This window comes from Hylobates moloch, unplaced genomic scaffold (genome assembly GCF_009828535.3).
Source record: "Hylobates moloch isolate HMO894 unplaced genomic scaffold, HMol_V3 SCAFFOLD_20, whole genome shotgun sequence".
In the NCBI taxonomy this organism is placed as follows: domain Eukaryota; kingdom Metazoa; phylum Chordata; class Mammalia; order Primates; family Hylobatidae; genus Hylobates; species Hylobates moloch.
This window is the reverse complement of record NW_026652295.1, coordinates 36,076,553-36,091,921: the sequence shown is the minus strand read 5'-3', so window position 1 is coordinate 36,091,921 and position 15,369 is coordinate 36,076,553. Positions and strand designations below refer to the sequence as shown.

The following is a 15,369-nucleotide window of genomic DNA, read 5'->3' as shown; positions in this document are numbered from 1 at the left end:
AGATTTTTCCAAAGTGAATGGAACAAGGCTCTGAATGATGAGAAAGACTTAGACAGGTTGGGAGGAAGAACGTTCCTGGGTAAGGAACAGCAAGTGCAAAGGCAAAGTGGCCATGACTGGACATGGTTTGAGTGTGGTGTGCTCAGGGAGGGGGTAGGAATGACGGCAGATGCTGGGGAGGACTTAGAACTATGTACCGGGTGCTTCGTATTTTAAGTGTGTAACACGCGTTAGCTGGCTTACCCTCACAACCCTCCGAGCTAAGTGCAGTACTATCATAGCCTCCTTGCACAGATGCAGAAACCAGACACAGGGAGATTAGGCTGCTTGCTCAAGGATGCACAGCAGTGCCCAGCAGGGCTGGGAGTGGAGCCTGGGCAGTGGGACTCCTCAGCCCGCATGCTCCACTCTCACAAGGCAGCGGGGTTTGAGGGCACCCACCGCCCCTTCCCTCTCCTGACCTGAGCACCCGTGTCCACACCCAGCATCCTCCGAGGCCTCCTGTTCATCCATGCTGGATTTAATATTGGAGGTTTTAATATTGGACATGGAGGGAAAGGGAAACATAACAGCACCAGGGAGGCCCAGGGAAGTCCAGAGCAGCCGAAGAGAAAGGCAGATCTGAAAAGAGAACTCTTGGGTGTACTCAGACGTGGCTCTCTTTTCATTTCAGGGATGAGAGTTCTATCAGGAAGCATCACGTCTCCCATCTTCCATGTGGGATAAGGAGGTAGCAACTAATTATATACTAACGTGTTTCTTACACTGTCTCGTTTGTAACCCTCACATCAGTCCTATGAGGCTGACAAGCTGACTCTCACTTTATGGATGAGATGAAGCACAGAGAGGGTAAGTAACTTGCCTGAGGTTGCCCAGCTCATAAATGAGGGAGCCAGGATTCACCCCAGGTCTGCCTGATGCCAAGTCCACATTCATAGCCACCTCGCTCTTACAAGTCCTCAGGCAAGGCTCTTTCTACATCCGTGACAGAATTCTGTTCAGACACTGCGGCCTCCTCCCGCTTCTCCTCCCCTTCCCTCCATCCTGCTGCCACAATCTGTAGTCAGCATATGCCTCAAAAAGGCGACAAAGCCACAGACGTGTCCTCAGAGGTTTTTTAAAAAAAAAATGTAGTATTATTATGCAAGAGCTGAGAGAATCATTGCTAGAAACACCCCTCGCCTTACTTAATCCTGGCACGTTGGAAAACCCATCCGAAGACATGAATCTGAGCCTCTGGGGCACCAAAGACCTTGGACTGGTTTTCTCCTCCATCCCCTGCCTCTTAAAGGAGGCCTCTTAAATGCGATCTGAGACAGAGAAGGGCCTCTCCTGAGAAGACATGTGTTCCCCTTGCTCTATAGGGAGAGGCCCAAACCAGGAGTGCCCAGTTGCACAACTCCAGGGGCGCCATTCCCACAGGGTACAGCGTGCCTGTGTCCTGCAGCTGCTGCAGGCGGCCTCCTTCCTCCCCCACTGCCCTCAGTCCTCCAGTGTCCCATGGCCCAGTCCGTCCTCCGGGAGTTTTGCGCTGGCTCCAGGCCTGCCCGGTCCAGGCCTTGTGGCATCTGAAGCCCAAACTTGAGTCTGATGGATGGCTGGATGCTGGGTGGCACACGCACATCTGGAGTCCTTCCCGGGAGAAGCCCCAAGTACAGCCCAGTAAATCAATAAACAAATTAATAAGCAAATACTGCTGTCTGCTGAGCTGAACTGGAACTCCCGGGCGAACAGATTTAAAATCAACAACAGACGGCCACAGGGCATGCCGGGACCAGGCAAAAAAACCTGCGTGGAATTTTCAGAGCCTCCATCCCCCAGCCCATCGCTCTCGGGACTAGAAACACGGTGGGGTAGGGGTGGGGGGACTCCTGATTTGGGGCTGGCAGGGAGCAGCACGGGACAGGCTGTTGTCTGGGAAACCCCCCCCCCGACCCCTGGCAGCTTCGACTCCCCCTCACTTGCTCTAGTCTGCTGCTTCCTGCCAAGAGGAGGGCTTGGTGCACCGCTGGCAGGACCTTTGATCTGGGTACCACAGATAATGATGTGACCAAGGAGCCTCAGTCACGTGGGGCACCAATTGAGGGGGTTGGCCCTTCCTAGCTGAATCCCAGCCACACTGCAGCAGCTTCTGTTCACTTCTCAGTGGGCTGCAGAAGCAGGGTGGGGGAGGCCAGGTGGTACAGGACTGACCCCTGTGGATGCCACCTCATCACCCTGTTGGTGAGAAAGGCACATGGGCCTGGGGAAGACCACAAGGCCAGGTCCTCCAGGCAGGGAGGCTCTGGCAGAAACCTCTGTGCCAACCCCCCCGCTTCCTGTCCCCGCATGCAGAGGCCTGCGCCGCACCACCCCCACCCCCACCCCAGTGCCCAGGAGGCCAGGGTCAGGAAGCAAACAGAAGCGCCTGCACGCCTGCAAATAGACTCCAACTGATCTCAGGAGAATTTCCAGCCAGCAGGCCTGTGGCGCCGTTTGCTGAAAGGGCCTTCTGAATGCCCGGAGTCTTCTCTTTTGTGCTCACAAATGCCACCCAATCGCAGCGGCCGCGAAGCTGCATAAATAAGGCAGAGAGAGTGTCTGCCTGGGGCGCTGGCCTCTGGGATGCCTGCCAGGGCTGTCAGGCCGCCCAGACTTCAATACCAACAGACTTAAGGGACAAGAAAACAGCTCAGGTAAAGGCTTGGAAGCTCAGGAGGGAAGTGACCCGTCTTGTGAGGCGACAGAGATCAGTCTGCTCAGGGCCTTCTGATGCGAGGCTGTCATGAGGCTCATGCCCGGCAGGCTCTCCCCCACCGGGTGGGCACGAATGGTGCCCAGCAGCTGGGGAAGCAGGCCTCTCAAGCGTCACCCTGCTGCATCCCACGTCTCATGCTGCTGATGAGCGGGAGTCCGCCCTTTCTTTTCCATCCCATGGGGAGGAGGCTCACAGGCTGCTAGAGCTCTCGGAAAGAAGGGAGGATGCTGCCGGGCATGGTGGCTCACGCCTGTAATCCCAGCACTGTGGGAGGCCAAGGCAGGCGGATCACTTGAGCCCAGGAGTTCGAGACCAGCCTGGTCAACATGGCAAAACCTCGTCTCTACTAAAAATACAAAAATTAGCCAGGCTTGGTGGTACGCACTATAGTCCCAGCTACTCGGGAGGCTGAGGCAGGAGAATCGCTTGAACCTGGGAGGCACAGGTTGCAGTGAGCTGAGATCGTGCCACGGCAGCTTAGCCTGGGCAACAGAGTGAGACTCTATCTCAAAAAAAAAAAAGGAAAGAAAAGGAAGGGAAGATGCCGGCCAGCCCCAAACACCCCAGGAGACTTGGAGAATTCTGGCCATGAAATTCACCTGCTGGGAAACTCTGGTGACCCACCAGGCCCACAGAACATTGCCAAGGCCTTTGAGAACATTCTAACGTTCCTCCACAGAGTCTAGCAGTCATTGGTATATGCTGTGTCCCAAAGCACCTTTGAGGAAGGTGTCGGGTGGTGACAGTGAGGAAGACAGATATGGTTCCTGCCTTCCCAGAGTTGCAGTGAGGGAATCCGGGCTCTCAGATTCACAAGGCAGAGTGTGGTTTTGCTGGGCCTGGAAGGCCGTGGTGCATCTCATGGGCTGGGGCAGCAACTCATTTCAGGTGGTGGGGAGGGAGGGCGAGAAGGAAGCCAGCCTGCTGGGGGTTGTCTGGGAAAACAGAAACCTCTCCCACCTCCAGCCTGGCAGGGAGAAAGCCCCAGGCAGCCCCAGGCCCTGACTCTGCCTCCCAGGCTGCCTGCCCTAGGGCACTGCTCATTAATTACCACAGTGCCGCCAAGATAGCCCTGGCCTGGACTCAGTCCCACACCAGTTGCCACGTGAGAGGAAAAGAACTGGAATTTGGGGAAAATGACAGAGAAAAAAGAGATCGGCTTCAAGGGAACAGGCCCCGAGTGTAACTTTCTTTCTGGCCCTGGGGAAGACAAGAAGCTGCACGACGTGGATTGGAGCACAGGTCCTGGGGTAAGTCCTGGCTCTACTCTACATGCTCTGTGGCTTTGGGTGAGTCACTTGAACTCTCTGTGCTTCAGTGTCCTCGTTTGTAAAATGAAATTAAAGACAGTACCAGTGTTCACAGGGCTGTTGTGAGGATTAAATGAGTGAATGCATATTCAGTGCTTAGAGCTACTCCCAGCACATAGGAAGAGCTATATACGTTTGACTCATGATTACTCTCAGCGAACAAGGTGGCTGGGCCTCCCCAGGGAGGCAGGCACTCTGGGCTGGACCACTTCAGCCTTGTAGGGATGGGCTAAGAGGAGTGAGAAGAAAAGACAGTGAGGGAGGTAGCCCTGGAGCTGCAGGCAGCCCCACCTCCGGGATGAACAATGAAAGAAAAGGGAACCCACTGGTCCCAGATCGGTGTGCAGTGTGACACGGCCACATGCACCGTTTACATGTGTATACACTCATATAATCACCATGCAGATCAAGATAATGTTCCCGTCACCCCAGAGTGCTCCTTCAGGGCACTGGCCTTTGAACATGGTGTTCCTCAAGGCAGGAAAAATACACCCCCACGGGGCGTGAAAGAATCTGTTGGGGACAGAAGAAATGGAATAGAACTTCCACTTCTATCTATTTTACCACGTGCTTTTCAACACCCCTTTTTCTGTATATTTTATAATGCACATATTAGCACGATTGCACATTTAGAATTTACTAATAAATAAGTGTACATTTGCTAGGGATACACACTGAGTATCTCCTGCTTACCCCTGGGTTCCCCACCTCCTCCACCCTGCTCTGAGGCTGCCCTGCGTGATCCCTGTCACCCAGGCTCCCTGGGGAGATCAGAGGACACTGGCAAAGTGCAGTTGGGGAATTGATTCCACTGCTCCATCCCTGCAGGGCACTGCAGGCAACTCTTTCCTGGAAGCTGCTTACAAGTTGACTCTCTCCTTCCAAATTTGGCTCAGCACCCCTCCCCTCGTGGCGTTCACAGCCCTGCAGCAGCCAGCCCCTGCTTACTGCACTGTCCCTCCTGGCTCCCCTGCACTCACACCTTTATAAACAGTCCTTTGTGAAGAAATCTGCTCGTATTACCCTAATTTAAAAGTGGCATCTGTCTCCTGCTGGGACCCTGACCTGATAAGCAGCACATCCTCAAAAATATTCTACCCACTGGGGTGTGTGATCCAAGTATTTGGAGATGACTGTTAGTGCACTGGATGGTCCCCATTGGTGGTTCAGGGCGGCTTCCCCTTCCTAGGGGAGGAGTGGGAGGAGCCGCTCTCAGCGTTTGCGCTCAGCTCCGTGCTTGGAAGCAGCAAGCACTAAGATGGTTAGCGGAGTTTACTGAGCTCCTGCCTGTACCTCGCCAAGGGGTGCCTCCATTCCAGGAGAAGGATGCCCAGGAAGTGGCAGCCATGACCTCCTACCCGCAGAGCCTGCCGTCTCAGTCCCTGTTTCCTGTCTGGGGATTCGGCTCTTCCTCAAGGGGCCAGCACTGGATTCGTGCAGGGTGCTGGTAGCACCGTGATGGCAGCCTCACCCTCAGTAATGTGAGGAGACTTGAATAAAGGGTCTCTACAAAGATGGAGGCAGGGTTTAGGGAAACCAACATGGGGAGCCTCAGAACCCTAGGGCTAGCAAGAGTGGGGAGCCCCCTCTGAGAGTAGCTGCATGAGAGCAGCTGCAAGCAGGGTCGGAGGGACACAGCCACCCTGTGGTGACCTTGTGGGGAGGGAGCTGGGGTAATAAATTCCCTGTCCTCACTCTCCTCCCTTCCTCCAAACCCAGCTGCAAGCCAGAGGCCAAGGGAGCCCTTGAATGCAGAGAAGTCAGCATTCTAGGCCAAGAAGGAGGGGGAGCCAGGTGTGGAAAGGGGAATATGCATCGGACGGGACAAAGGGAAGGTTTCCTGGATGCACTGCAAATGACCTCTGTGCCACAAAGGCCTGGCCCCTACCCACAGGGCTGCTCCTTGCCCCTCAGGTGCTCACGGATAACCACATCCCACCTCCCCACAGCTTCCCTACAGGAATGGGAGCAGAGGGACTGAGCGGTGAGGAAAGGCGGGCGGAGGCTGGAGGAGTGAGCTTGGGCGGATCAAGACGTGCTTGGAATGTCAGATGAAGAAGCCCGAACTTTCTCCGCAGGCAGAGCCGTGTAAAACAGCTGATCAGAGGTCTGGCTAAAGCCAGGCCTGAGCAGGTGCCCTCGTGGAGGGGATGCAGGCAGCAGGTGGAAGGAAAGCTCTCTGATTCCTTACTCAGCTCAAAGAGAGAAGGCAGGGAGACAGGAGGCCACTGATACAAACACTGGTGCCTCCAGCGAGACATTTAGGAAGAGCCCCCCGAGCCTTTGTTCACTGCTATATACACAGCTCAGCTCAGGCTCTGACTTCCCCTCCGGAGCGGAAGCTTCTGGTGTTGAAGGCTCTGAACTAGCTGGGAAGAGGCAGCTGGCAGGGAAGGGGACAAGGAGCTCTCTCTCCCTCAGCCCCGAGGAGCTCAGCACCGGCTCTGACCCGCTGTGCCTCCGACTGACTGTGCAGCTCTAGGCAGGCTCCTGCCTTTCTTGGTGCAGCAGTGTGCCCATCTGGAAAGTGGCAATAAAGCACCCACTTGCCAGGGTTCTTGGAGGGTGGAATGTGACACCACGGGTGAAAGCGTGTGTTTCCCATCAGAAGAAACGCGGGGGTTGAGGGGTAGGCTAGTGCCACTTGATGGGAAGCCCAAAAGAAACACTAGTCACTACACATGTCTGATGGAAACGACAGCACCTTTCCCTCTCCCCATGAGGGTTTACTGAGCATCAGTGGGGGCCCTCGCCCTGTGGGCTTCTTGGCGCACAGGAGGAGATGGGGGTCTGCTCTCGCAGGCCGGAAGTGGGGCTGCAGACAAAACACACACAAAAAAACAATGTGACAACTCTACGAGGCTGCAATCATCATTGGGCTGAGTACAACAGTACAGGTTTCAGTATATAGGAATCCTAAAAAGGGGGAAACTGGTGGGAAGAGGGAGGGAGTTTAGCTAAGCACGACTGGAGAGGTCAGAATTCCATGACAGGAGTCACCTAGGTAAAGGCAGGTGCTGGCAGCAGGGACATGGCCAAGGAGGGTGGCGGGCAGGGGGCAGCCCTCTCTCCATCAGCGAGAGCTGGCTGGAAAGGGCTGGATACAAGTCCTGGGGTCCGTGCTCTTCCACACCACACCATGTGTCTTGATAACCAAAGACATGGAGACCTCACCCCAGAGAAGCCTCTGAAAGCCCTCGCCTGTCTTGCTGACTTTCTTTTGCCTCCTCTGAGCCAAACCCCATCCCTGAATTAAGCCAGACAGCTGCTTTCATCCTCCAGGCGGCTGAGATCAGCAAGAGAAAGTGACACCTTCCTGTCAGTTCTGGAGTTCCTATAAATTCATTCATTCGGCAAATATTTAGCGAACATTTCCTATTATCCTTCACTACTCTAGGCCCTGGGGATCCATCAGTGAGGAGAAGGAGCTACATTCTAGTAGAGGAAGACAATAAGCAAAACAAATGAGCAAAATATGCAGGAAATGCTGTCAAGAAAAAGCAAGGGGAATAAGGGAAATTCAGAGGGGACTCAATTTAAAGACAGTAGTCAGGGAGGGCCTCGTGGAGAAGGCAACTTTTGAGTGAAGACTGGAAGGAGGGGATGGAGAGAGCCATGTAGGCTTCAGGAGGGAGGGCATGCCAGGGCCAGGAGTAGGGTGAGAGAGTGAGGCACCTCAGGGACAAATGTTAAGGAGATGTTCCCTTTGGGGTCGTGTTGCAGCCCTGCTCCCCACCACCCTCCCTATTGCAACCAGGCTGACTGTTCTCAAACGCAAATCTGATCGCGATGGCACAAAACCTCAGAGCTGCCCAGGGGCTCCCCTTGGCCTTGGTATGAAATCAGACTCCTTAGAATAGCCCAAAGACCCAGCTGTCCTCCCAGTCTCCTCTCTCCATTCCCTCCTCCCTGTGCACGCCATGCCTCCTCTTTCTCATGCCTCCACCCTTGCAACCTGGAGCCTGGGCCTGGAACACCCTTCCCCCACTCCTGTGTTCTCCTACCTCTTCTAACTTTTTTTTCTACTAATATTATAAATATTTAGGACCTACATAAAAGGTATAAATAACAATAAAATTAATCCCAATGCACTACCACCTCCACCCAGCTTAAGAAAGAAAACATTACCCATGCAATAGAGGCCCCCCTGGGCACATGCCCTAGGCACATCTATCTCTCCAGTGGCTGGGGCCGTCACTATCTTGCTTTTTATATTTACCACTAGTACAGCACAGGTTTGAAAGTTAGCCATGCTGTGGTTTGAATATTTGTCTCCTCCAAAACTCATGTTGAAAAATTAATTACCATTGTAACGATATTAGGAGGTGGGATCTTTAAGGGGTGATTGGGCCATGAGGGCTCCACCCTCATTTGTGGGTTCATGCCATTATAAAAGAGAAGATTCGACCCCCTCTGGCTCTCTTTTGCCCTTCCACTTTTCACCATGCAAAGACTAAGCCTTCCTTGCCTCTGGAGGTCACAGCATTCAGGGCGCCATCTTGAAATCAGAACCACCAAATCTGCTGGCATCTTCATATTGGATTTCCCAGCCTCCAGAACTGCAAGCCAATACATTTCTTTTCTTAAATTCCCCTGTCCGTGGTATTCTGTTATCGCAGCACAAAGGGACTAAGACAAGCAGTATGTAGCACTGTTTTGAATATTTTGAATGTTTTCGAACTTTAAGTGAATGGGATCCTCTGGTTTACATTCCTCTGCAACTTGTCTTTTCATGTAACATTATGTTTGTGAGATTTTATCCACGTTGATATGGGTAGATCTAGATCAGAGCTCGGTAAAGTTTTCTGGAAAGGGACAGATTGTTCATATTTTAAGCTTTGTGGGCCCAACAGTCTGTTGCAGCTGCTCAACTCTGTCATTACAGTGCGAAAGCAGATACAGACAATATGTAAATGAATGAATGTGGCCACATTCCAATACAACCTCGTTTACAAAAACAGGCAGCAAGCTGGATTTGGTCCATGGGCCATAGTTTATCAATCTAGGCCATTTGTTTTCATTGCTGTATAATATTTCATTGTATGACTACACCACAGTTTATTGATCCATTCTTCTATTCATGGTATGGTTGAATTATCACTCCCAATTCTTTACTCCGGGACTATATAGGACTATACATTTAAACTCGTTGATATACAGAGTAGATGGAGAATATATCCCCATCCCATTGACTTGGGGTTTGGCCTAATGGAATTTAACCAGGCAAATGCTAAAGAATGTGATGCAAAAGGAGGTTTTTTGTTGTTGTTCTTGTTGTTTTGAGACGGAGTCTCACTCGGCTCACTGCAACCTCTGCCTCCCGGGTTCAAGCAATTCTCCTGCCTCAGACTCCTGAGTAGCTGGGACTACAGAGGCATGCCACCACACATCGCTAATTTTTGTATTTTTAGTAGAGATGGGGTTTCACCGTGTTGTCCAGGCTGGTCTTGAACTCCTGACCTCGTGATCTGCCCGCTTCAGCCTCCCAAAGTGCTGGGATTACAGGCGTGAGCCACTGCGCCTGGCTGCAAACGGAGGTTTTTAACGTGCTTTTAGGGTTTAGTTTGGCATCTTGTGGTCCTGCCATTTGCCATAGAAGGGCGTGTTCCCAGTAAACTGTTGTCTCTTCAGCCTGAGTCCCCAAATGACAGCTATTTGTAGCCAGTGTGAACGTGAGTTCACCCCAGCTCACCTGCACTCGTGTGTGCAAGAAATAAATGTTTGTCATTATAAGCCAATGATATTCTTAGGATTGTTTGTTACACAGCTTTATTGCAGCAGTAGCTAATGAATACAATGGACATTTACGTTTTTGATTCTTTGCTGTTGCAACAAAGTTCATGCTCATATACCTCAACTGGTGCACAAATGCATCTTCAACTTTGCCAGTTAATGCTGATTTGCTTTCCAGAGTTTTGTACCCATTTACACTCTGCCAGCAATGTCAGAGTTTTCTTGGTTCTACAACCTTGTCAACACTTGGTTTTGTCAGGTGTCTGCTGATCTGTGGGTGTAAAATTCCATTGCCCATCTAACTCTTACTCATCTTTCTCTTCCTCTGGGCCTCCTTCCCTAATGCCCCCATCTGAACTGGGTCCATATACTCATTGCATCCATAGCTCCTTACACTTGCCTCTTTCACAGTCCTGGTATTGTATTTATCTGTTAATCTGTCACCATAGAGATAGCCCCTGTCCCCCAGACCAGGCACTTAGCAAATAATTGTTGAATGAAAGTTTCATGAGAAACTTCAGTCAAGCTGGTCAGCTCCAGTCCTAGGGAATGTATACGCTGAGACAACTACCTCATCACAGGTACAGCCCTCATATCAAGGTGTGTCAAAGGACAGAGACTGATTGCTTTTCATGTGGTTATCACACTTGGGCTTTGAATGTGACTTGTTTTTATGCTGAAAATGTAATCATTCCAGGCTTGAATTACAGTAGCTAGAGAGATGTGAGTGAAAGCTAAACCCTAAGGGTCTAGGAAGGTTTTGTGGGCAAATGCCATCTTTAAAAAGCAGGTTACTCATATAATAAATAGCTTGCATTGCTGCACACTTTACACATACGAGATAAATATCAGAGGAGGAAACTGAGAAAAGTAACCTGCCCTGGGTGCGCAGCTGGTGAAAGCCTCGCTGTAGCCACCATCCTGTTGTTATTTATCACTCCCCCACCCCAAGGTAATTGCTTTAGAGAACAAAGAACTTGACACCTGCCAGAACTACCCCCACCCCCCACCCCACCTACACCCAGCCCCAGCACCACCTACCCCGACCCCCACCACTACCTACCCCCCACCACCACCTACCCCCACCTCCCACCACCACCTACTCCTACCCACCACCACCTACCCCCACCCCACCACCACCTACCCTCACCCCCCACCACCACCTATGTCCACCCCCCAACACCACCTACCCACCTCACCACCACCTACCCCCACCCCCACCTATCCCCACCCCTCCCACCACCTACCACCCCCCACCACCACCTACCCCCACCCCACCACCACCTACCCCCATCTCCATCACCATCTACCCCCACCCCCCACCACCATCTACTGCCACCCCCACCACCACCTACCCCCACCCCCCACCACCACCTACCTCCAACCTTTGGATGGCATGAGTTTGTTTGGTGTATCCAAGGTCACATTTAAAGAACAGAGTTCTGAAAAATCCATGGGGAGACATCTTTGCTGCCAGTCAGCATGATGGAAAAACATGGGTCTTGGAGCCAGGAGGCGGGTTTTAATCCAAGCTTGACCACAGTCTTAATTTAGATTATTTTGGTTGTAAGGAAAAGAAATCAATAACTTTAATAACTTCAAAACTCCCAAAATGAAGAGGAGAGATGTGTTGTAAGGAATGGGTGGTGCTCTCATAGGACAATCAAGGGTTGGAACCAAGAATCGGACCATTGATATAACCATACTGTCATTCTGTCCCCTTCCTCCCTGGGCTAACTGTGATCAGCATCTCATCCTAGGGTCAGATTCCTGGGAGTTAAAATCTGATTGGCCCAGCTTTGGTCAGGTGTGTTCCTCTGATCGAATCAGCTGTGACTGGGTAGGTGGGATCACACAAACCTCAGGAAATGGGGCCTATTGGGAGCTAGGCAGATATTCTCTAGAAGGTGCCTAACGCAGTTACTAATTCACCGTAGACCTCAGGGAAGATACCTTCCTTCCCGGACTCGCGGTTCTCACCTGTAAATGAGAGATTTGATCTGTGTCTGGTTCATCATTACATCTACTATGCCTGTTTAATAAATGCTGAATGGACTACAGTGATCTCTATATTAGCTTCTAGTTCTGACCGTCTGTCTTTTAGAATTCTCATATGTAAAGTGTGTGGGTACAAGGAACTGGCAGCGAGGGAGAAGAAGGGGAGAAGGAGGGTGTGCTGACACTGGCTAGGGGTGCCTGGGGACTTCGGCTTAAGCAGTCTTTTCTCTGGGCATCTTTCCAGGGCCAATCCTCTGTCCCCACCAAGCAGCATTCTGGCCAGAATTTGGCTTCTCTAATAAACACTGTCCCTGGAGGGACAGTGCCCTTTATAAGCTATTAAATTGGCCTTCTGACAGTTGCCAACACAATGCCATTTGAGAAGCAAAGTCCAAAGTGGGAGGACTCCGGATTTGATTCTGGTGTCCCGAATCCAGACTCTTCCACTTATTATGTGACCTAGTGGGTCACAGCCCTCTGAGCATCACAGTCTTCACTGCTCAGACAGATATGAGAATCTTTGTTCTGCCTTATTCATAGAACTGTTTGAGGGATGTTGTGTATAAAATTATCCATAATAATTGAACTATATTTGTGATCTGCTAACTAGATGCCAGGCATAGCGTCATATGCTGAAAATGATTATTATGTATAATCCTCACAAGAGCCTTATGAAGTAGCTGCTACTATAATCTCTGTTTCACAGATGAAGAAACTGAGGCTCGGAGGTTAAATAACTTGCCGAAGGTCACACAGTTGATGAACAACAGAGTCAGATCCACACTCTGAACAACTAGGTTCTAGTACTTTTGTTTGTGGTCCAGTTGTAGACAGACACATTATTATGATTACTTCCCAGGGCCTAAGACCTGTCGGATAAGCTGAACATTGAGACCCACAGAGCTGGGAAACCAAAACTTGGACACCAGAGAAGCAAACTTCTGAGTTTATTCCTTCAGTCTAAACACTACATGAATCAAAAAATCTGTGGGCTGTAAATGAAGTAACTCAGCTCAAATTAGCTCACTCAAAAAAGGGAATTTGTTGGCCTCCACTCTCCGAGGGGCAAAAGTGAGGCTAGGGCACCTGGAATTCAAGTTTCAAACGAGCACCCCCAGGGCAGTCTTCCTCATCATCTCTCATTGCTGCTGCCTTGTGCTGGCTGCCTGCCCTCTTTCATACTCCATGAGCTTTTTCTCAGGAAGAGAACACTGTTGCCAGCAGTTCCAGGATCACACATCAGCTGCTCTGCAACCAAAGTTAAGGTGTGATTTCCTTTCCCAGCTACAGGTGAAACAAATCTCAGGAAAGGATTCTTGTTGGCCTAGCTCAGATCATGAGTCCCCCCTTCTGAACCAATCACTATGGCTAGGGACATGAGGTTCTATGATTGGCTGTCCCGTTTAGATCATATGCCACCCATGTGAATAGTGGGAGTGAATCTGTTATAAGAAAGTGGGGTGGGAGGGGGAGATGGCAACACCGATGTGAACTCTGGGGGACTCTCTGAAGCCTGGGTCACCTCAGTTTGTATCCTTTCCAACTGGCAACAGCAACCTTGGTTTTCTCCTTCCTCAATCTGTATCTACTAAGAAGTCACCTAATAGGCTGTTAGTTTCTCACTCTTGTTTTCTTCAGAGAGGCTCATATGGTCTTCTATATAGAGGCAGGGGGTGAGTATCCTCTTCTGCAAACTTTTCCATGTCTGGAAAATTGGGGCAATGGAGCCTGCCTTACTTTCCTCACAGAGGTACGTGAGGACCCACAGAGTTAATGGATAAAACGCTGCTGCAGAAAGAACAAAGTGCCATATTGACAAACACAGGATCTATTTATTGATTTATTTATGCTCCTTTGTGTTTCAAAAAAGGATTTGAGGTAGCTTACCAAAATGCACACAACATAGTGGGATAAAAACAGTAAGGGGGTAGAGCAGAGGGAAAACACAGGGAGAAAAATCGAATAAAGCCAGGGAAAATTCTTGTACCTGGAAACTTATGCTCAAAGTCCCACAACAAGTTTGGTTCTGAGCTTCCTCATGAACAAAGTGGGAAACATGATCAGTTACAAAAGATACAGTAGTCACAGGATAAGAGAATATCAGCATGTCAGGAAAGGCTACAGAGCTTAGCTCAGCACCAATGTCTGGTAGAAATTTCTTCTCAAGAGGATACCGCAGGGTGGTCCAGGCTCGGTGGTTCACGCCTGTAATCCCAGTACTTTGGGAGACCGAGGCAGGCGGATCATCTGAGGTCTGGAGTTCGAGACCAGCCCGGCCAACATGGTGAAACCCCGTCTCTACTAAAAATACAAAAATTAGCCAGGCGTGGTGGTGGGCGCCTGTAATCCCAGCTACTTGAGAGGCTGAAGCAGGAGAATCACTTGAACCCAGGAGGCGGAGGTTGCAGTAAGCTGAGATCGCACCAATGCACTCCAGCCTGGGTGACAGAGTGAGACGGAATTTAAAAAAAAAAAAAAAAGATGCTGCAGGGTGGAGTGGTCTGCATATTCAACAATATATAGAGATCCTTTGGTTTTCATGTCACTGGATGTCTAATTCAGTTTCATGTGGATTCACTGTCTACAATTTGATTTACGTTAACTAAAAACTGGATACCAACTAAATAGCAAGCACATTCTTTTCCCCTACCTTCCTTCCTTCCTTTTCTTTCTTTTTGCATGGTAACATGAGGTTGGGTGCAAGGAGTGGTACGTGAGTTTTCCCCAGTGAAGTATGTGGACAAAAAAGTTCTACCATCTTGGCTTAGCTGAAATGTATAAAACTCACTAAGACATAAAACTGTTCCAAGCAGGCCATAAAGGCGCTGCTGCCTTTGCCTCAGAACTTGGGCTATAATCTGCTGTCCTGGAACAAAATGCAAACATAAATCAGCTTTCACAGTATTTTTAACCACCTACAAAATTCTTCATTTCCTGCCTGAAATGCTTCTGATAGTGAGCGATGCCACTCTCCCTCATTCTTGCTCTGAAAAGCTTCCCTTTGGGCAGTGATGGGGACGCAACACGGGGCCCCACAGCTCAGGCAAGCCCAGAAGGAGGCATGGGATAGAGGAAATGGTCTCCCAGGGTCTCTAGGACAAATAAGCCAGGGCTGTGGCTAGCGTATAAAGTGCTTTCGTGCAAAGTTGGAAAGGGCGCCCCTCCTTGGCACAGGAAGCCCTGTGGGTTCCCACCTGGGATGCCCTCTCCTGCAACTTTGCCTGATGCAATCGCATCTGTCCTCCTGGACCCATAGCCTCCACAAAGCCATCCCCAAATACCCACCCCATTCTCATTTCTGCACTCCTAATGCATCAACAGTGAGTACCAGACAGCTGGCATTTAATTATATGATGTCTGGCATGCACTATTTCATGTTGTCAGTCTGTCTCTCTAACTAGATTAAAGAGATCTTGAGGTAATCGTTAGTTCTTACTTTATATGTCTCCCTTACAGCTAACAAGGAAGCTTTATGTCTGCGTACCTTACAAATAACGAGGTCATGAAAAACAGGAACGTAGGGTGACTGTCTCGTTCTCCCCACTGTACCCATTGAGCAGACAAAATTGAGAGCCAAAGAGGAGGCTTCAC

General features: G+C 50.4%; 1 protein-coding gene across 1 annotated transcript in view; it reads right to left on the bottom strand.

The window, feature by feature from the left end:
* LOC116460242 (putative uncharacterized protein FLJ45825) overlaps nt 1–11,519 on the bottom strand; it is a 28,811-nt gene extending 17,292 nt beyond the window's left edge. The window contains exon 1 of the mRNA XM_032141190.1: nt 11,159–11,519. Within this exon, the coding sequence (XP_031997081.1) occupies nt 11,159–11,245 (87 nt within the window). The 5' untranslated portion in view covers nt 11,246–11,519. The remainder of the gene's footprint in view (nt 1–11,158) is intronic.
* Between the last annotated feature and the right edge of the window lie 3,850 nt (nt 11,520–15,369).